At 44.7% G+C, this 21,247-nt stretch overlaps 1 protein-coding gene across 2 annotated transcripts in view; it reads left to right on the top strand.

Annotated features, from left to right (window-relative positions):
• The window catches only part of UBE2Q2 (ubiquitin conjugating enzyme E2 Q2), an 86,196-nt gene that overhangs the window by 4,370 nt on the left and 60,579 nt on the right, over positions 1–21,247 (top strand). For both annotated transcript variants that reach the window (XM_033921054.1, XM_033921055.1), the window contains exons 2-3: positions 8,057–8,161; positions 12,719–12,823. In XM_033921054.1, coding sequence (XP_033776945.1) covers positions 8,057–8,161; positions 12,719–12,823 — 210 coding nt within the window. The remainder of the gene's footprint in view (positions 1–8,056; positions 8,162–12,718; positions 12,824–21,247) is intronic.

Genomic DNA, 21,247 nt, shown 5'->3' with positions numbered 1-21,247 from the left:
TGTGTAATTCTGGATGGACAGGTTATATTGCAGTGCCTGGTTTTATCCCAGGACAAGCAGGCAGCATATTCTCACATGTGGGTGACGTCATCCACGGAGCCCCAGCGCGGACAGCTTTTCAAGCAAACTTGATTGAAGTTTCAAGTTTGCACACTGCACCACGCATGTGTGTGCCTTCCTGATCCACTAGAGGGCGCATACCCTCCTCATGGTCCTCAGTTCTTAGTTTTCCGCTGAGCCAGAAAGACCCTGTCTCTCTTCTCTGCGTTCTTCTAAGTGCCTTTCTGGCACCGCGGCTTCTTTATTTTGTTAAGGAGTCGCTGTGCGTTTGTTAATTGATTGTGTATTTCTTTGTTTCAAAAAAAAAAAAAAAAAAAGGACTTTTTATTGTGTTTTTCCTCCGGCAGGCCTTTCTGGGGCCTCAGCCATGCGGCTAGGCCTCATTTGCCTGCAGCTGTATTTTCTTCTTCCCTGGCCTCTCTCTGGGCTCACCTTGGGTGAGCAGAATGGCCGGGACCCTCTTCCTTCGTTGGAATCGGACTGTGCAGCTTCGATCCCCGGTAAGTTTTTCTTTCTTTCCTTCTTCTAGGTGCGTTACCTTGGTAACGCCACCGGCTGAGTCTCAGGCATTCCAGGCATCGAGTGCGATCGTGCCCGCCTCGACGAGACCTCCGATGCGTGCCTCCTTTCATGGGAATACTCTTCACGAGGTTGCCCTTATGGAGCGTACTGCTGCACCTTTCTTACCAGTTTCATTGGTACGGTGCCGACTTCTGAACCTCGACTTCGGTGTGCCTCGACGTCGACTGGGGCTTCGTGCCTCGACGTCGACTGAGGCTGCGTTCGTCGACGGAGGCTTTGTGCCTCGACGTCGACGGAGGCTTTGTGCCTCGACGTCGACGGAGGCTTTGTGCCTCGACGGAGGCTTTGTGCCTCGACGGAGGCTTTGTGCCTCGACGGAGGCTTTGTGCCTCGACGGAGGCTTTGTGCCTCGACGGAGGCTTTGTGCCTCGACGGAGGCTTTGTGCCTCGACGGAGGCTTTGTGCCTCGACGGAGGCTTTGTGCCTCGACGTCGACGGAGGCTTTGTGCCTCGACGTCGACGGAGGCTTTGTGCCTCGACGTCGACGGAGGCTTTGTGCCTCGACGTCGACGGAGGCTTCGTGCCTCGACGTCGACGGAGGCTTCGTGCCTCGACGTCGACTGAGGCTTCGTGCCTCGACGTCGACTGAGGCTTCGTGCCTCGACGTCGGCTGAAGCTTCGTGCCTCTGCGTCGGCTGAGGTTTTTTTGCCTCGAGGTCGACTGAGGTTTTGTGCCTCGCCGTCGACTGAGGCTTTCGGCCTTGACGTCGCCTGAGGCTTGTGCCTCGAGGTCGACTGAGGCTTTGTGCCTCGCCGTCGCCTGAGGCTTGTGCCTCGAGGTCGACTGAGGCTTTGTGCCTCACCGTCGACTGAGGCTGTGTGCCTCGACGTCAACGACGTCAACTGAGGCTGGGTGCCTCGGCGGCGTCGGAGGCTTGGTGCCTCGGTGTCGACTGAGGCTTTGTGCCTCGAAGTCGTCTGAGGCTTTGTGCCTCGAAGTCGTCTGAGGCTTGGTGCCTCGACGTCGTCTGAGGCTGGGTGCCTCGGCGTCGACTGAGGCTTGGTGCCTCGGCGTCGACTGAGGCTTGGTGCCTCGAAGTCGTCTGAGGTTTGGTGCCTCGACATCGTCTGAGGTTTTGTATCTCGGCGGCGTCGGAGGCTTGGGCGCCGGCGCGACGTCTCCTGAGACTTGTGCCTCAACATCGTCTGAGGCTTTGTGCCTTGACGTCGACTGCGGCTGAGGTTTGCTGCCTCGATGTCACCCGGGGCTTGGTGTCTCGGCATCGATGGATGCTTTGTACCTTCGACGTCGGCTGAGCCGATTGCTCCGCGTCGCCTGATGCTTGTGCTTCGGCGTCGACTGAGGCTGGGGGGCCTCATCGTCGGCTGGCGACCGAGGCTTCGTGCCTCACCGTTAACTGAAGCTTTGTGACTGGGCGTCGCTTGGGGCTTTGTGCCCTTGGGTTGACTGTGGCCTTGTGCCTCGGAGTCGACTGGGGTTTTGGGCCTCGGCGTCGACTGCGGGTTTGCGCCCCGGTTTCGACAGGGGCTTCGTGCCTCGACTTCGTCTGTGGCTCTGTGCCTCGGCGTCTCCGGCTCCTATTTGGTTGTGGTGCGGAGTTTGGTTTCCTGGTGGAGACTCTCTCCCTGCTCCCGCTCTATTGCTCCCGCCATGCGTCATCTCGCTTGGGGCAGAGTGGGGCTGTGGACCCTCCAGGTTCGTCTCACCACCTTCCCTTGCGTGAGTACTGCGTTCCTTGAGGCCTCTCTTGCCGATGCCACTAACCACCTTTCAGACCGCGACCGGTCCTTCGCCTATCGGGACGCCTTCAGCTGAATCCCTTCTTCCTTGGTGGTTTTGACTCTTTCTCCGGAGGGGCCCTCCGGATACCCTTCTTGGGTTATCTCGGCCTCCTGCGCGGCAGTCGCTATAGCTGCAGCGGCTTCGGGTTGGGGTCCAGCCGGCTTCGGCGACTCCTGGCCGTCTTTTGGACTATTCTCGCATAGCCTCCGGGCTGCTCTCTTCTGGGGATTTCTCCCCTCCCTTCGGGAGGGGTGTCACCGTGTCTCCGCACTGGGAGTTTAGCCTCGCCTCTGTCGGTTGGGCTTTCCCATCCTCCGGGCTACGTCTGGTCCGGGCCCTTCGGGACCTGCACTAGTTTCTGATCTGGGAGCGTTTCAGTCTCTGTCCGCCCCGGTCTCGGGAGTCCGTCTGGGCGGACCTGGACCCAGTTTGTCTGCGCTCCTTCTTGTCTCGACCTCATGGAGAGGGCCTTGTCTGTTTATACCGGACGATGGTCCCTCTGTCCTCGGTCCGCCTCCGGTCTTTTCGGCCACTGCCTCGGCAGGCCGCCTGTCTGCGCCTGAGTCAGCTGGTGACTCAGCGGTTTTCGACCTCGGCCGAGCTGATGCTTTGGGATCTTGGGTCTCCACGGTTCATGTCCCGATGTTCGCCTGGTTTCCTCTTCGTGTTCCCCACTGCACCCGAGCATTTCAGTGATGGCAGGATAGGGATCCCGCTTCCCAGCGCTTGGATCAGATTCTTTGGTCGGGTGCGGACCGTCGCAGCCGCATCAATCTGCTGCAGCTCCGGGCCATTTTCAATGCCGGGACGGATTTTCGTTATTGGTCGATGGATTGCGGGGTCCTGGTGAGTCCCGTCATCCCGGGGGCGATGTATCCTGTGACCAAGCCAGGGTGGACAAGGTTCCCTGTTACTTTGCAGGCGAGCCCTTCGTCTTTGGCAGGGGGCGTCACCCCGCTACTTCTTTCTTTGGGCGGTGTGTTTTCGGGGCGTGCAGCATTGTCTGGTGGACACGTTGCGTCACCCCTTTTTAGCCGCATGAATGGTCGCTCCATTCTCAGACTCTGCGGCATATGGTTGCCTGGTGGGGAACCCCACAGGTAGTTCTGTTCGCTTTGCCCCTCACTCACTGGTTGCCTCGATCTTGCTCGAGGATGTTCTCCCAGGGTTCGCATCGAGGTGGATGCTTTCCTTCTCGATTGGATGGGCAGGTTCCTCTATGGGTTCCCTTCCCTTACTTTGTTACTCCTCCTGTCGGTCTGCGCCACCATGATCTTGATGGCTCCTCGGTGGCCCTGGCAGCTGCGGTTCTCCCGGCTCCTCCAGCATGTCAGGGAGCCTCTGTTCCTACCTCTGCTCACTTCTCTGCTGTCTCAGAGTTGAGGTTTCTATTGCATTCCATTCTGCAGTCTCTACTCTTATCAGCTTCGTTCCTCGCAACGTGCCTCCCTCCTTCTGTTTCAAGTCGGTGGGGGTGTTTTCGAGGCCTCTCGAAAGATCTCCACTCGGCAATGCTATTCCCAGAAATGGTCCTGATTTGCTGCGTGGTGTGCTGAGCACCGCATGGATCCGCTCTCTGTCTCCTTGCCTTCAGTGCTGGTTTATCTGTTTCTCTTGTCTCGGTCTGGTCTCGAATTGACATCTATTCGAGCCCACCTCTGTGCTTTTGCTGCCGGTCATCGGCCGCTTGATGGGACGCTTCTCTCCGTCCATCCGACGGTTCCCCGCTTTATGAAGGATCTCTTCAATGTACATCCTCCGCTCAAAGCCCCTCCGGTGGTTTGGGATCTTTGTGTGTCCTGACTCAATTGGTGCTACCTCTATTGATTCCATTGCTAGAGCTCTTTGAATTATTTCACCAGGCAGGTGGTATTCCTGGTTGCTCTCACGTCTGCTCGCGAGTCAGTGAGCTACAAGCTTTGCTTGCGGACCCGTCTTTTCCTGTATTTTTTCATGCACGGTGGTTCTGTGTACTCAACCCCAGTTCTTGCCCAAGGTGGTTTCGGACTTTCCGCTCCCTCATTTCATTGTTCTTCTGGTCTCTTTCCTATAGCCCCACTCGCCTCTGGGCGAGGTGGCGCTTTACACTTGACTGTAAGAGGGCGTTGACTTTTTATCTTCAACGCGCTCAGTCTCCTCAGACGGTTCCTCAATTGTTTTTGTCCCTCGACCCTAATCGGTTGGGACGCCCAGTTCCAAGCGCAACTTGTCCAACTGGTTGGCTGCTTGTATTTCCTTTTGCTACGCTCAGGCTGGTCTCGAGCTGCATGGTCAAGTTGCGGGACATATGTCCGAGCGATGGCGGCTTCTGTAGCTTTCCTCAGGTCGACGCCTATCGAGGAGAATTGCAAGGCTGCCCCTTGGTCTTCGGTTCATACTTTCACCTCCCACTACTGCCTGGATACTCTGTCCAGGAGCGATGGCTGGTTTGGCCAGTCGGTTTTGAGTAATCTGTTTTCTTGAATTGCCAACTTCCCTCCATCCCTTTTTTGGTTAGCTTGGAGGTCACCCACATGTGAGAATATGCTGCCTGCTTGTCCTGGGATAAAGCACAGTTACTTACCGTAACAGGTGTTATCCAGGGACAGCAGGCAGATATTCTCACAACCCGCCCGCCTCCCCGAGGTTGGCTTCTTTGCTAGCTATCTGAACTGAGGACCATGAGGAGGGTATGCGCCCTCTAGTGGATCAGGAAGGCACACACATGCGTGGTGCAGTGTGCAAACTTGAAACTTCAATCAAGTTTGCTTGAAAAGCTGTCCGCGCTGGGGCTCCGTGGATGACGTCACCCACATGTGAGAATATCTGCCTGCTGTCCCTGGATAACACCTGTTACGGTAAGTAACTGTGCTTTTTGAATCTTCCTACTTCACAGAGGGCCCCCTACAGTTTTTTCCTTAACTGCACGTGAGCTGGAAGGAGCGTTTCTGATCTGTTCTGCTTCTTTCTTTTTCTTCAGTATTTTCATGTATTTTTCCTCTTTCGGTGCTGAGAGCTCCCCTGGTTAAGAGTCCAGCTCTGCCTGCGTGAAGGAGAAGCAGATTGACAGGCCAATCCTTTGTGGTACCTGTTGGCCAGCCCGCAGAAGCCTTTTTAGAGCTCGGGACCATTCTCCTGGTAACATTGCTCACCTATTGCATTGCAGGGGCTTGAGCGCAGGCTGTTTGGCTTCTGTAGGAGGTTCAACTGGATCTCGAAAGATGCCGGCTGCATTTTGTATCCCCTATTTTCATGTCTGTGGGGGTTGGAGGCCATCAGGCACCAGACTGGCAGTCCAAAGATTCAGCGCTTGAAGGACATTCTAGGCAGTCTAGCAGCAATTCCCATTCTCTCTCTCCCATCTGTTTTTTTCCCAGATCCTTCAACCTTTTTCCTCTTAGTGCCCTCTACCTCTGTCCCAAGCATGGCCAGACTCAGCTAATTTTACTGGCTTCTGCCATTTCTGCTAATAGACCAGTTCAGGGCTTGTTTTCCTTTTGATGACTAAACACCAACATTTCATCAAATACTCTGTATTAGCACCAAAATGGTCCACGCAACCTCCATCCTTGAGGGCCATAACCAAGTTGAGTTTTCAGGATTTTACTAGGTTTATAGCATGCAGGTCAGAAGTAATCTTGCCATTTTAGAAGCTCAGTGCAGCCATACTACTACTTCCAGCTATAACTGGTACTTTATCTATCTATCTATCCGTGTTGATTTTGTTCTTGGAAGCAGGATGCAGTGTTACCACTGTTAGGGCCATAACAGCTTCTCCATGCAGGTTATCCCTATTAAATGTCCCCCATAGTCTCTGGTGGCATTAATTTGTGTTTAGATATTTTGTTATTTTTTTTGAAAGTAAACTTACAGAGACTTAACTTTACATAAGCTTTTGAAAACAGCTGTTTTTAGGTTCAATTATAGAGCTGATTTAAAGAATTATAATCTGTAATCCAGGGATTTTCCTGTAGGTGAAGTAGATTAGATCATTAATATAGATCAGTGTATCGCAAACTGTGTGCCGCAGCACACCAGTGTGCCTCCTGAGATTTTAGTTGTGCCGCGACACTGGCAAAGAGGAGAGTCGTCCACGCTGGCTGACTGTCTACAGCAGGGTTGTCCAAGTATTTTGTGCGGCCCTGGTCGAGGGCGATACAGTGTTTTGCTCTGCTGTCCCTAGATGTTTACGGTCTTGCCGGCTCCCTCCTCTGTCTTGCTGCAGCGTTTGTGCATTTGTGCGGCCCCAAAAACATTTTTCTTGACCAATGCGGCCCAGGGAAGCCAAAAGGTTGGACACCCCTGGTCTACAGGATGTGCCTCTCACAGCGAGAGGCACGTCCTGTAGGAAGTCAGACAGTGCCAATGACTCTCCTCCTGGCCGATGTCTCTCCTCTCCCTGCACCAACCGGATCCCTCCACCGAAGCGGGTCATTGCCAGATGGGCCTCCGCACATGTGCAGACGTCGCGCCTACATGTGACTTCATCGCATCGATGTCCGTGCATTTCTGGGTGCCTTCTGGCCGGGGCACTGGATTTAGTGTGCCGCTGGACGGAAAGTTTGTGAGACACTGATATAGATGGTCGCGGGAAAAACCCTGGGGGCCTGGAGGAGAGGGAAAGGAGTGGAATGACAGTCCTGATTCATACTGCAAGTTGTCAGCTCATCTCCTGTCTGATTATTTTAATTGTTTTGTTGTGGTATTTCACAACTGTTGTAGTCTTGTTCAGGCAGCAGTTCTCTTTTTTAATGGATTGAGGTTCACTCAATGCAAAAACATTTTTACAGATAACATGCTGCTTTTTACTGAAAGCCCTGATTTCTAAGACATAATGAGCTGCCAAGCACAGTGTACGGAGTTTGCATTTCAGTAATTTAACCTGGAGTGTAGAAAAAAAAAAATATACACGTGAAAAAGTTATGAGATTCAGTAAAAGAACAGTTCTATACTGTTTTGTGTTGGGTAAGTAGGAAATGAGTAGAGATGAGTCAGAAGAGGAAGGTTAAATATTTCCTTATTGTCCATTACAGATCAGGCCAGATAAATGGGTTATGTCCCCCCTGCCAGTAGATGGGGACAGAGACAAAAAAAATCTCAGAGCTGACTTTACTTCCTCAATTTCTCTGTCTTCAGCAGATGCACTAGCATCCTCCTATAAGGAGACATATGTGAGCTTATTATCGTCATCTGCTGGCAGGGGGGGACATAACCTACTCCTCTGGAAGGGTCTGGAGGACTCAAGGAAACTAACAGGTAAATTTAAATTTCACCATATTTCTGTTGAGGTAGGCCTTGATGGTGGTGGTAGTTTGTGCTTTTAGAGACCTGAATTTGAACCCAGAGCCTGCTTCTTGGGTCACTTTCCCTCAAGAAGAGGCCCCTTAAATTAACTCTTTAACAGAGAGACAAACAGAGCTAAGTTTTACTTGGAGATTGGTTTTGCACTTGTGGGATATAGAGAAGAGTGGAATTGTTGGGTGAGATCCCAGGCACCATCAATATCTTGTCTCCCTTTATCTCCAGTGGGCTTGCGATGGACCATGATTAGATCTGCGCAGACAAACTGCAACTGAGGGCAATGCTGATCAACTCGGTCTAGAAGTTTTCCCATTTATATGTGTAAAGCAGCAGTTCAGAACTGACCATAATACATGTCCACTGTCTCAATGATGGTATTTTCTGTTGCAGGAATCCTACCCCTCCTCGGCACCAATATGGTTTGTGGAGTCAGATGACCCGAATCTAACGGCGGTGCTGGAGCGCCTGGAGGATATTAAAAAGAGCAAAACTCTGGTAAGCATGTGCAGCTATTTGCATTTCCCTAGGAACCTGGATGCGTGGGGCATTGGTGGATGAAGAATCTTACGGCAGAACCAAATTATTTTAGAATTGGATACTTCAGAAAACAGACTTTCAGTTACTAAAACCTTTCCAAAACAACCCGTTCCACCCTTAAGCTAATACTTGCCATTTCTGAAATTTGCATAGTGTACCATGAATGTAGGTTAGGGGTGAAGTGGGCAAGTAGAAGGAAGGTTCTCCCCACTTGAAGTTGTAAGTTCCACAGTCGCTTTCAGGGTTTGTGACATTTTATGATTAGTATATATCACAGACTATGTTTCTATGGTGGTAGATGCGTGAAATGTCTCCCGGAAGAGGTAGTGGAAACAGAGACTGTGTCTGAATTCAAGAGGGCCTGGGATAGGCACGTGGGATCTCTCAGAGAGAGAAAGAGATAATGGTTACTGCGGATGGGCAGACTAGATGGGCCATTTGGCCTTTATCTGCTGTCATGTTTCTATGTAACATATGGATCATCTATATACAGGAGGTAAATTGCTGGGAGATAACAGCTTTTCTTCTACTGCTTGAATCCTTTTCACAGGGGGAGAAGTGATAGTTCACTCGATCCCAAGTGTCCAATTGTTATAAATTACTTCATACTATCTTCTACTGGGACTGGAGTTCAGGGCCATTTAGAAGATTACAGCATTTATCTTCATTTATCTTTCCAAAATGACTAGGCATGTTTACTTCTGGGGTGGGGGTGGGGGATATAACATTGCTTTCATATTCTCTAGGACCCCACAGAGGATTAGGTATTAATGGAATTGTACAGGGCCACATGGGTTATGTCAGCACTACAGATGGCTTCATTTCTTTCAAAGGCCTTGAAGAGTGTTATCACCCCTTCTTTGATACTTTTTACATGTATTGTGATATTTATTGAAGTAGCAGGCTCAATCCAGAATTAGTAAACTAAAGCAGCCATAACCTTTTATATAATATCACTAGGCTCCAATTTATGTAATAATAATTGTCGTCATAAGTATTGTAAAATGAGTGACTGCATTTCCAGGGCTGACTGGAATGGAAATGTTGTACTCTGAATGCATTTTTACATCATGGTGAGTGCTTCAAAAATTCTGATAATAAACTAGTTTATCTCTCCCTTGGGAAGAAGTAGGGTAGTTATAACAGCCCCTTGAACAGTTGGCTACAAGACAAAGCCTAGGCCTAAAAAATTTTAAATTAAACATAAGTAGTGGCTTAGATAATACCGTGTTTCCCCGAAAATAAGATCTACACCGAAAATAAGCCCTAGTATGATTTTTAAAGATGCTCCTAATATAAGCCCTACCCCAAAAATAAGCCCTAGTTAAGATCGACCCTGCAGCCCCCCCCCTGAATGTCCCTGACACTCCCCGACTCCATCCTTAGTTTTTTTTTTAAAAACCTGTGCTCCCATCCCCCCTGCTGCGGTAAAAATGACTTTAGCTTGCAGGAGAAATCTGCATAAGAGTGCGCTAAGACCGCTTTTTACCACATCTTAATAAAAAGTACCCTAAATGTTTTCTTTCATGTGAAAGGCAATCCTATTGCTTGTGGTTAAGTGCCCAAAATGACTGCACATAAAATTTGCTCAGATAGGAGAGAACAGTATTTAATCAGTTGGTGTGATATTCGGCACCAACCATCTAAATGGAGCTGGATTAATCTAGGTGCTAAAGCAGCTGTTCTAAATTGTCCTGACCCCCTCCCCCGCAAAAAAAAAAAAACAACCCCAAGAAAACCTCTCTGCCATCTATGTGCCTGCCTGCCAGCTTCCATTCTTCTTTTTCCCTTCTGTTAAATTAGTAAATATTATAAGCACCAGTCCCAACATGTCTTCCTTCTAGTTCCTTCTTTCCCTTGTCAGTTTTTGTATATTAAAGCTTAGGACACAGACTTGTATCTGCTTTTCAGCTGTCAAGTTTGAGGTCCATGATTGCTACTGACTGCTTGCTGTCTGTTAGAAATTTGATAGTAAAGTGAAGATAGATGGTGAACAAGTTTATTATTCCCAATTGTTTATATTAGCTTTTTAAAACTCTTGACTGTAGAAAGGGAATTAGCAGATTTTTGGGGGGTTTTCTGCTGTAAATTTAGTAGAGTAGGCTCGCCTGAAGATAACCAGGTACATTCGCATAGTTATTTTGGCTGATCAAAGACTTTTTGAAAATTGACCCTTAGTCAGTTTGCTTTTAAATCCACAAGTGAAAGTCAAGGTGGGTTTGATTTTTAGATCAGTAGTTTGGAAGATCTTCACTGATACTGTCTGTTTTACATCTTATCTTCGTGTGTGAGCTAAATACTAGTGACTCAAGACAGGGTACTGTAAATATTTACCTGTCCTTAGAGGCCTTACAATCTGTTAAGTCACCTAACCCTCCTTGTCTCAGGTACAATCTTATCTATTTCTATTTCAGCTAAATGAAAAAATGATGATACCATGAAGTAGCAATGAAATTTTTGTTCAAATATTAGATTTCAAATTGTAACTTCAGAAACCCTCATGAAAGCTATGATCAGGGAAAACAAAACAGTCCTTAAGGAAAAAAGAAAATATAATATTTACTACCCATGAAGAGCCTACATGTTCCTTTCAATATGTTCGGAGTAGAAGCAGTTCTTACGCTGCCGTTTTCATTCAGGCAGGCAGTCCTTGCTTTTCTTTGTTTCACCCTGCACTTTGCACATAAACCATCATTGGTTTAAGGGGTCTTCACTAAATTAGTCTCAAATAGAATTTCTCTCATGGCTTGCAGTCATAAGCTTGAGTACCTGAATGTAAACCACTTAGGCTATAAGTGGCATATAAATACAGTCAAACCTTGGTTTGCAAGCACAATTCGTTCCAGAAGCGTGCTTGTAATCCAAAGCACTCGTATATCAAAGCGAATTTCCCCATAAGAAATAATGGAAACTCAGACAATTCGTTCCACAACCCAAAAACTTTAATGCAAAATACTATACGTACTTGTATTGCAAGACCTCTCTCATTTAGAACAGTCACTGCACTCCTGCAGCGTCAGACAGAGAAGAACCATTGGCTCAGGTGTGATGCGTGTATACTGTATGTACTTGTATTGCAAGACTTTGCTCGTTTTGAACAGTCACTACACTCCCGCAGGGTCAGAGAGAGAAGAACCATTGGCTCAGTTGTGATGTGTGTATACTGTATGTACTCATATTGCAAGACCTCGCTCATTTAGAACAGTCACAGCACTCCTGCAGCGTCGGAGAGTTCTCTTCTAAGAATCATCAGCTCAATTGTGATGTGTGTATACTGTATGTACTTATATTGCAAGACATTGCTTGTAAATCAAGTTGAAATTTAATAAAATGTTTTGCTTGTCTTGCCAAACGCTTGCAAACCAAGTTACTTGCTATCCAAGGTTTTACTGTACTTAAAGTTCTAATTTCCTTAGTAGATCTAAAATATCAGTGAAGCAGGACTGAACTGACCTGGAATCGTGTGCTCTGCGATATGCTCCCTGGCACCCCTGCCCCATTTACTGTGCCATGGCTAAGAGAAGGTGATGGATGGGGAGTAATTTTTGGTGCTCTTGTAGTTGTTTCACTCACACATCCCTCGGTACAGCCTGCAAGTGAAGGGTACATTCATGTTTAGAAGCTTATTCATCTGTGCTGCAGGAATACATCCTGCTTCTCATCTTTTGATTCACTTTCTATTCCTCTCATCTGTCCCTTGTTTGTTTATCTAGAATCCTTCCTTGCCCTGATCTTCCCCGTCCCCCAAACTTTCTTTTCCTTGACTGGCTGGGTGTGTCCTGAGGATAGCAATAATCTGGAATTACAACATGGCAGTTTTCAGGGTCTGTGGTGCCTCATTTATATAGGAGCTCATTTATATAGGAGCTTTACCTCTTGGGCTTCAGGTAGTCAGTACTGCATTTAGCACGTATAAGGACTGGGTTGAGAACCCCTGATTTATGCCATTCTGACATAAAAAAGGACCACTCAACTCGCTTGTGTTTTTTTTTTCCCAAGTTACTCTTGTGGCCACTGCCATGGCAGACCTTGCTCTATCTTTTGGTCATTTCTCTGTTCCAAGGCAAGGAATAATTAGGGGCTAGAGATGTCTAAGATTAGCGGAAATTTATATTTATAACAAAACGTTTTCCTTGGTCAAGTGATTTCTTATATTTAGACTGTTGAATGGGTTTATATTTAAAACAATATATCATTCAAGAAAAGGAAATATAGCTCATTTTCGTTAAAATAAAATGGAATACAACTTTTCTCTATTAAGAACCAGATGTGCTAAGCACTTGTCTTAGCCACAAAATTAGAAAACCCTTCAGTACATCAGGCCTAAATGAGTTACGTAGTTACAAGGTTTTGTTGCGGGGGGTTCTCTTCTTTATGCTCTGTGTCAAAATAACACGCTAAAATGTTTGCCCAATCTGTTGCTGAAATGCCATTTATGTATTTATTTCAGCTTTGAGTGCAACTGATTATCATGGAATGGTTTTTTTTTTTTTTTTTTTTTTCTTTCAATTTTAGCTTCTCCAGCAGCTAAAGAGATTGATCTGTGACCTGTGCAGGTTATATAACCTTCCTCAGCATCCAGATGTTGAGATGTTAGATCAACCACTACCAACAGGACAGGTAATTCCTAAATCTTGTTTTTCTGTTGCCTCGCCTTGTAAAAGCAGGCTATTCAGGGCTAGCGTATCTGTTAGATAAGAGATAGAATGGGGTCAAAGGTGTATCAGAAGACTGGCTAGCTCAGGCCCAGATGTACTAAAGCCAACAATTGTCGCTAAACCTGTTTTAACAGTTTTAGCAATGATCATGCTTGCCGACCCAATGCAGAAAATGGCTCACCGCGTGGTTTTCTGCATGATCACTTATTCCCCGATCCAACAATGCAAATAAGCTCATTAATATTGAAATGCTATGTAAACAAGTAGAGTGATTGATGCTCTAACATGGCTTCTCAATGCACTAAAAAAAGTGATTGAATTTAGTGAGCCAAAAAAAGCGACTGGTCAACCTTTTTTTTTTATGGGCACAGATGGGTACATCTGCCACATTAGAAAATTAAAAAAGCACCCCTTTCCCGCTGATCATGTGATGCACGGGGAGGGGCCAAAGGCCCTGATTGGGAGATTTCTCACGCAGAGTGGGGTTGGCATGATAGGAGGAAGTGGGCATTCCTCCTGCCATTTTCACTGCCAGTTGAGGGGGGTTGTCGGTTCCCAGTGCTGGTTCGGTGGGAAGGGCTGTTGTCGGCAGGGGAGGGGACATGTTTTTTTGTTTGTTTGTTTTTAAATGAGGCAGATATTGTGCATGCACACAGAGCATCTGTGCCCATTAAAAAAAAGTTTTCCTGCCCCGAGCAGCTGAGTGGCAGGAGGCCGTTTTCGGGGCTTCCCCTACCTCTCAGCTGTTTGGGCTTTCCCTACCGGTTCTGCAAATGTGTGAGAGTCGCTCTCAGTCGTCAGTCAGATGAGAGAGATGGGGATTATGACGACCCTCCATGTGAAAAACAAAAGAAAAATCCAACACAATCTGCAGTGAAGTAAAAGCAACACAAGGAGAAACAAAGAACTGTAGACAAATGTACAAGATGCAGGCTATGTTTATTATATCAATTAATGATTGCGGTTAATGTTACCACTTTTACACAAACCTAGGGATGTCATGAATAATGGTGGCATGTCAATCGCGCATAAGTCATTGACGCGCCGATACCTGCATGCAGGATGATTGCATGCTGCCGTTTCCAGTGCTTTTACGGCTTGCCGGTAGCGTTATGAGGGGGTTTGGGGAGGACTTATAAATGCTTCCGCTGGGGGGACCCCCCACTACACTAAAAACTCCTGAACAGCGAGAGAACGGAAGTTTTCAGTGTATTGGGGGATTCCCCCTCCTCCCAAACGAGAGGGCGACCACTTACAAGTGTACTTGGGGGGGGTTCTACTCCCCACCCCACCCTCAGAACGCTACCAGTAAGCCGTAAAAGCGCTGGAAACGGCAGTGCGCAATCATCCTGTGCACAGGTGGCGGTGCGCCATTGACCTGCGTGCTTTAGTTAGGGAGCCTGAATAATAGTCTAACTTCCTTTTTTAAATCAATTTTTATATGATTATGATTTTAAACAATGGATTGATTTTCCCACACACACACCCTGCAGGACACATTTTAGATTTAGTTTTCTCTAGATTTCATTCAGATATTTCATGTCTGAGTTTTACTTGACATTAATGGATCATAAATTAATTTCTTATTGAATGGTCGTACATAATTTGTTAAAATCGACGGAGATAAAAGAATCGGTGGTTTCTGCTCATAATTTTAAGAAGGTAGATCCAAGAGAGATCACCATTTGTTCAGTTTTTCCCTCTGAGTTTATTTAATTATCTTTGGAGCAACAGGCACAAATATGGAGCTCTGTTATATTAAAGGAATTAGATCAAATTGCCTCTCTAGCCTAGTGGAAATAAAATGTTCCAAATGAAAACGTAAAAGGTGGTTTAACGAGGAATTAAGGAAATACAAGAGACAATTAAGACAAATTGAGCGACTATGGTGTAAACATAAGAGAGAGATCTTATTGAAAAGACTTAAACAAGAGAAAAGTTTTTATAATAAAAAAAACTGAAGCAAGTAAAGAAGAATTACTTTAATGAACGAATTCAAAATAGTGATAATGATTCCAAAGTTATTCTCTATTTTTTTACTCTTTGACGTATAATGAAAATTCAAATTTTCATTAAAAGATTCCTTCCCCAGATATTTTGGGTGAGTTGTTAAAAAAAAAAATAACTGATTTGAGGCAGTCATTGCATTTGCCTCAATCGGGTAATCAGAATTTAGGAGGAAACAGTCAATAACTCTAGATTTGAATCATTTAAAAGTTGTAAGTTAATAACTATTTCAAAATTAATAATGTCAAAAATTTATGCACGCTTCATGATTCTATGCCAATGTCATGGATCAAAATGGATAGACATGGCTTGCTGCCACTCTTATTAATCATGATTAATTAGAGCTTGGAGAAAGTCGGCAAAATTAGATCCAATTTTAAATTTATGCCTACCTAGTAAAATAATTGAACAATTTGTTTTGGGTCAACTTATTGGATTTATAGAAAAATCAAATGTGCTTCATCCCAGGCAGGCTGGATGTCATGCTGGACATAGCACCAAGACCCTTGTATGTTGTGTTCTTAGTGAGACATTAGAAATGTTGGACAATGGATATCTGGCATTGGCAGTTTAATTGGACTTAATGGCTGTCTTTGATCTTGTAGTTCATGATTTATTGGTGAAGAGATTATAATCTATAGGTTTATCTTCTACAGTTTAACATTGGTTTAAATCTTTTTTTGTGTAACATAACTTATCAGTGAAAGGAAAAGCATCGATTTAAAAAAAAAAAAAAATCTGTCAGTTCTTTCACCTGTGGTGTTCAATATATTTTTGGCACTGTTGATCACCTTGCTCCAGGAACTAGGATTTAGAGCAGGGGTAGGGAACTCCGGTCCTCGAGAGCCGTATTCCAGTCGGGTTTTCAGGATTTCCCCAATGAATATGCATGAAATCTATTTGCATGCACTGCTTTCAATGCATATTCATTGGGGAAATCCTGGAAACCCGACTGGATTACGGCTCTCGAGAATCGGAGTTCCCTACCCCTGATTAAGAGTAGAGAATGACACGGTGACAAAATTCATCACCGTTCCCGTCCCCGTGGATAACCGCGGGAAATAATCCCATGTCATTTTCTAGTGTCTATTTCAGCCTCAGTCCTTCTACACCAGCATTCTTCAAAGCAAAGCTTGCGGGTCAGTGGTTGTGGCCATTCATACTCTGATTCTTCCCTCTCTCCTTAAAGATGGTTTCCTGCGGTTATTTGCGGGGATGGGAACGGTGATGAATTTTGTCACCGTGTCATTCTCTAATTTATAGTATATTGTTATGCTGATGACATTTTACTGATTGCTAAAATTGATCCAATCCAATTAGATTTTGAACAAGTGAAACAGGGACTTATAACAATTTCTCAGTGGCTATTAGATCATAGACTGGTTCTCAGTACTGAGAAATATGTCTCTTGTTGTATTACAGGTCATTTGTTCACAGCCAAAGACAAATATAAAAATCCTATCAGTGGCGAGTTTAAATATCTTGGGAATTTTGGTTGACTATCAGTTAACTTTTGAGAGTCAAGTTTCGGCTGCTGTGAAAAAGGGATTTTATTCATTGAGAGCTTTGCAGGCAATAAAGAGATATTTTCAGGAAAAACATTTACATACTCTTTTTGGGGGGGGTTATATATGTGGTATAGAAAGTTAAACATACTCTTATTCGTGCATTAGTAATTTCAAAATTAGATTATTGTAAAATTGTATACCTAGGACTATCAAGAAATTTTAAAAGATTACGAAACTATTCAAAATACTGCTATAAAAATATTAGGTTATAAAAAGAAATTCAATAGGGTAACACATCTCTATTTGCAATTTCATTGGTTACAAGTTTTTTTGTTTTGTTTTGTTTAATAGAACTCGCTTTAAAGCTCTAATTCTTATGCATAGAGCTTTTTATTCTCAGCAACCTAATTATCTGTACTCTGACAATTCCTTATGCACCAATAAGAACGCTAAGATCTATACAGGATAATAGGTTGGTACTCCCATCAGCAAATAAGGCAAGGTGGGAATTTATAAGAAATAAAGCATTTTATTTCATTGCTCCATATTAGTCTTGTCATGTGAGCTGAGGCTGGAAGAAAGAATTAAGGCTTTTAAAACCATGTTAAAGATCTTCTTCCTTGAAGCTTTTGGGAAAGACTCAATTGCATCTGAGTTAATCCATATTTTCTAATAGACTGTGGATTTTTAGTTTCTATCCTATGATTTGACATTGGTGCAAGATATATTTGTAAATTACTTACGTGAGTGAATGTTGCTCTTTATGTTTGTTTTTGAGCTGTGTAGGTCTGTCCTATTTTTAGATGGCATTCTTTTTCATTTGTTGTATATCTGTAAACTGCTTGGACCTGTCGTAAGAACAAGAGGTATAACAAGTTTTAATAAAAAATAAAACATTGCTGCTAACTTGCCACAGGCTGGGCCTAGTATTGTATCACTTGACTGCAGGAGCAAAAGTTGCAAAAATTTCAATGCAGGATCTTTAGAGCTGGCTTGAAGTTGTGTTGATATCCTCTTCTGCAAGGATCTCAAGTTTCAAGTTTTATTAGGATTTTATATACCGCCTATCAAGGTTATCTAAGCGGTTCTACAATCAGGTACTCAAGCATTTTCCCTATCTGTCCCGGTGGGCTCACAATCTATCTAACGTACCTGTAATCATGCCTCCCCCCCCCCCCCCCCCTAAAAGGACAGAGCTTCTGCAGAGCCAGACACTACACACAAGCTCCACACATACATATCTTTAATAAATATGAGAGGGAGGAGGAAGAGCCTTCCCTGCTCCTCTGTGGGCAGTGAAATCATTTTTGGTCTTAAGTAAAAATGGTCACCAGCAGTTTGAGTCACTGCCTTCTTTGAAACCAAAGTTTATAATTGCAGCAAACTAATCTTGATATTTGCATTACTGTTGAACTATGTGCCCACTGCAGCTAGCTCAGCTGATATGCCTGTTTGAAGAGGAGAGCTGCAGGGATATCTCTAAATCTGGAGAGCTCTTGGGGCCCGATGCTCAAAACTTACTGTGCCTTTAACGTTTGACGCTAAACCAGTTCTAATCAGTTTAGCGTACAATAATTTTAGCTTATGATGCACAAAATGGTTCTGCACAGTCTTTTCCGTGCCCCATAGAAGCCTCTGAGAATACTATAAAAATGTAGTACAACAAGCTCATTAATATTAAAAGAGCAATCTGGGTGATGCCCAGACATTGCCAGATGATGCACGAAATGAAGCACTAACTTTTAATGCTCCAAAATTGCTGGTAGAGTTGAACACAATATACAAGTGTTAAAAGCACATCTCGTGCGTATTCATTAAAAGTAAATCAGCAAATCTATGGCTGCCCACTGCATGAGAGGTGAAAGTTTAAAAACAAAAAAGGGATTAACATTCATCATACATTTATAGGGTTGAGGGGCACCATATAACATACACATGTGTTAAAAGTGCGTCTCGTACGCGTTCGTTAAAAGCATATACTGGCATGTCCAAGGATGCTGATTGCATATGTCCTGCCGAAGCAAGCAGTATAGTAAAAAAAACAAAACCACATTTTCACCTTTGCATGGTTTGTTAAGTTCTCTTCTCCCTTGCTTACCTCATTGGCGTGTGCTTATGAAATGCTATAATAACTTTATTTTTCTATACCGCCAACACCCAAAAAGTTCTAGGCGGTTCACAGAATAAAGAGGACTGGACATTCCAGTAATGATACAAAGGACACAGAAAAGCAGTACAATATTTCAATGGTGAAAAATACAATAAGAAACTATGACATAGTCATCAATCAAGTAATGAATTTTTTGAACAAATAGAACTTAACCAATTTTCTAAAGGTGCAATAAGATGCAGATTGTTGAATCAGTTCTTCTAACCATACTTGAAGTTTACCTGCTTGATAAGCCAAAGATTGATCGCCTATGATTGATGCTAATGCATGATGATCATGCATGCCTACGACATATCTTTTCCTGGCACATGCGCACATTTTTTTACTTTTTCTGTGAATTATTGTGCATTTGTTGGTCGCTTTCTCAAACGACTGATCTGATAAAATTTCCGTGAACCTCATTTGCATGCAAAGGTTTTTTTTTTTTTTTTTTTGAGCATTGTTTGTGGTTTAAAAAACAGAAAATTTACCGGCCCTACAATGGCGCACAGGATTTTAACGGGGACCTTACATTTTAGCTATTTTTGCTACAGGCTCCTATTTATGCAGTCGTAGCTCAGATACTGTGTTTGTGAAAGGAAAAAAAAGAGGTGGCTTTCTATTTGAATTTTATAGCTATTTGCTTCAGGATCTCCTTTGAGATGATCCTGAGTCATAAACTTAACACTTGTATTCAAAAAGCACAATTAGCAAATGTAGAAGGGAGGAAGAGAGGCAGAAAGACAAAATGCAGATAACAGAAGCTGTGAAATGTCCCTTTTGCATTAGAATAGCCCACCACAAGCTGCTGAACACTTTTTCTTCCTCTTGAAGATCATCTTCCCATAGCAGGGGCTACAGGGGTATGTTCAGTGGTATAGCTAGATATGAATGGGCCTTGGATGGACAAATTTAAGATGGGTAGTAGGGATCACATCAGAACTCCAATAAACACATTTTGGTGACAGGACAAAGGCGCGCCCAGACAACTGAGCGCAAGGCGGAAGTCCGCGCCGAAGAAAAACAGTGTTTTAAGGGGCTCCGAAGGGGGGGTGTGGGGGGGAACCCCCCACTTTACTGAATACAGATCGCGCCGGCATTGTGGGGGGTTGTAACCCCCCCATTATACTGAAAACTTCACTTTTTCCCTAAAAAACTGGGAAAAACTGAAGTTTCCTGTATGAGTGGGGTTACAACCCCCCAACCCCCCCCCCCACAATGCTGGCGCAACGCCGGCGCAATCTGTATTCAGTAAAGTGGGGGGGGTTCTCCACGAACACCCCCCGTCGGAGCCCCTTAAAACACTGTTTTTCTTCGGCGCGGGCTTCTGCCTTGCGCTCAGTTGTCTCGGAACCACACATTTTAGACTTGTATAAAAAAGTTGTCTTACTTTGTTTGTTTCTATTACTATCTGGATATACATTTCCCAAAGCTGATGTTTTCCAGTTTAATAAATTCAGAATTATTTTTCTACCTTTTGGACATCTGACCATTACTTAGGTCCTAATGTCTCCTCTTTTGCATTTGTTTTTTGGCATCCATCTTTCCTCTGTGTCCCTATCTTGGCCATGTCCAGCTTCTTTCCTCTGTTCCCTTCTCCTGCACTGCCCTCTTCAGAGCTTGTTCTCTTGCTCGCTTGCTTGCTCTCTGGCTGGCTGGCTCAACCATTTTACCTTCCATTGTGTCCTCTGGTGGCCTTTCAAAACTTGCAGGAGCAGCAATGAAAACAATTGGCCTCCGACTGGCCCCACCAGAGCATTTCCTTTGCAGAGTCCCAGCCACAGGAAGTTACATCAGTGGTGATGGGCTGTCCAGAGGTTACCTGTTTTCATAGCTACTAGCTTGAGTTTGGAAGACTGCGAGGGAGGGGGCTAGAAAGAGACATAAGAATCATGGGGAGTAGAGGGAGAGAGGAATGCCAGACAGTATGGACTGAGAACAAGAAACTAATTAGAGGGTGCCTCTGTACCAGAATAAGTGACCTTGTTTTTTGCTGGGCTCACTCAGTGGTAGCTATTTCCTTGGGTTTGTTCCAGCAAAAATATACCTCTTGTCTTTCACCCTAGGATGTAAGAATATTGTATCAGAACCTTGTACTCGATCTCAAATATTTAGCATTGTTTGTAATGTGTTGGTCATGGGATAGGAGGCAATGTTCAATTGTAGATTAAGAATTAGTTATCGGTCAGAAAACAGAGGGTAGGGTTAAATTGCCATTTTTCTCAATGGAGGAGGGTAAATAGTGGTGTGCCGCAGGGATTTGTACGGGCCAGTGCTATTTAACTTATTTATAAATGATCTGGAAATTGGAACTACAAGTGAGGTGATTAAATTTGCAGATGACACCAAACTGTTCAGAGTTGTTAAAACGCATGTGGACTGTGAAAAACTGCAGGAAGATCTTAGGAAATTGGAAGACTGGGCATCCAAATGGTAGGTGAAATTTAATGTGGACAAATGCAAAGTGATGCACATTGGGAAAAATAATCCAAGTAATAGTTACCAGATGTTGGGGTCCACCTTGGGAGGTCAACACCCAAGAAAAAGATCTGGATGTCATCATAGCCAATATGCTGAAACCTTTTGCCCAATGTGCAGTGGTGGCCAAAAAAAAGCAAACAAGATGCTAGAAATTATTTAAAAAAGGGATGATAAATAAGACTAGGAATGTTTTATAATGCCTCTGTATCACTTAATGGTGTGATCTTACCTTGAGTATTGC

The sequence above is a fragment of the Geotrypetes seraphini genome, chromosome 14 (assembly GCF_902459505.1).
Source record: "Geotrypetes seraphini chromosome 14, aGeoSer1.1, whole genome shotgun sequence".
Classification (NCBI taxonomy): domain Eukaryota; kingdom Metazoa; phylum Chordata; class Amphibia; order Gymnophiona; family Dermophiidae; genus Geotrypetes; species Geotrypetes seraphini.
Note: the sequence above shows the minus strand (reverse complement) of the source record. Positions and strands in the feature narration are given on the sequence as shown.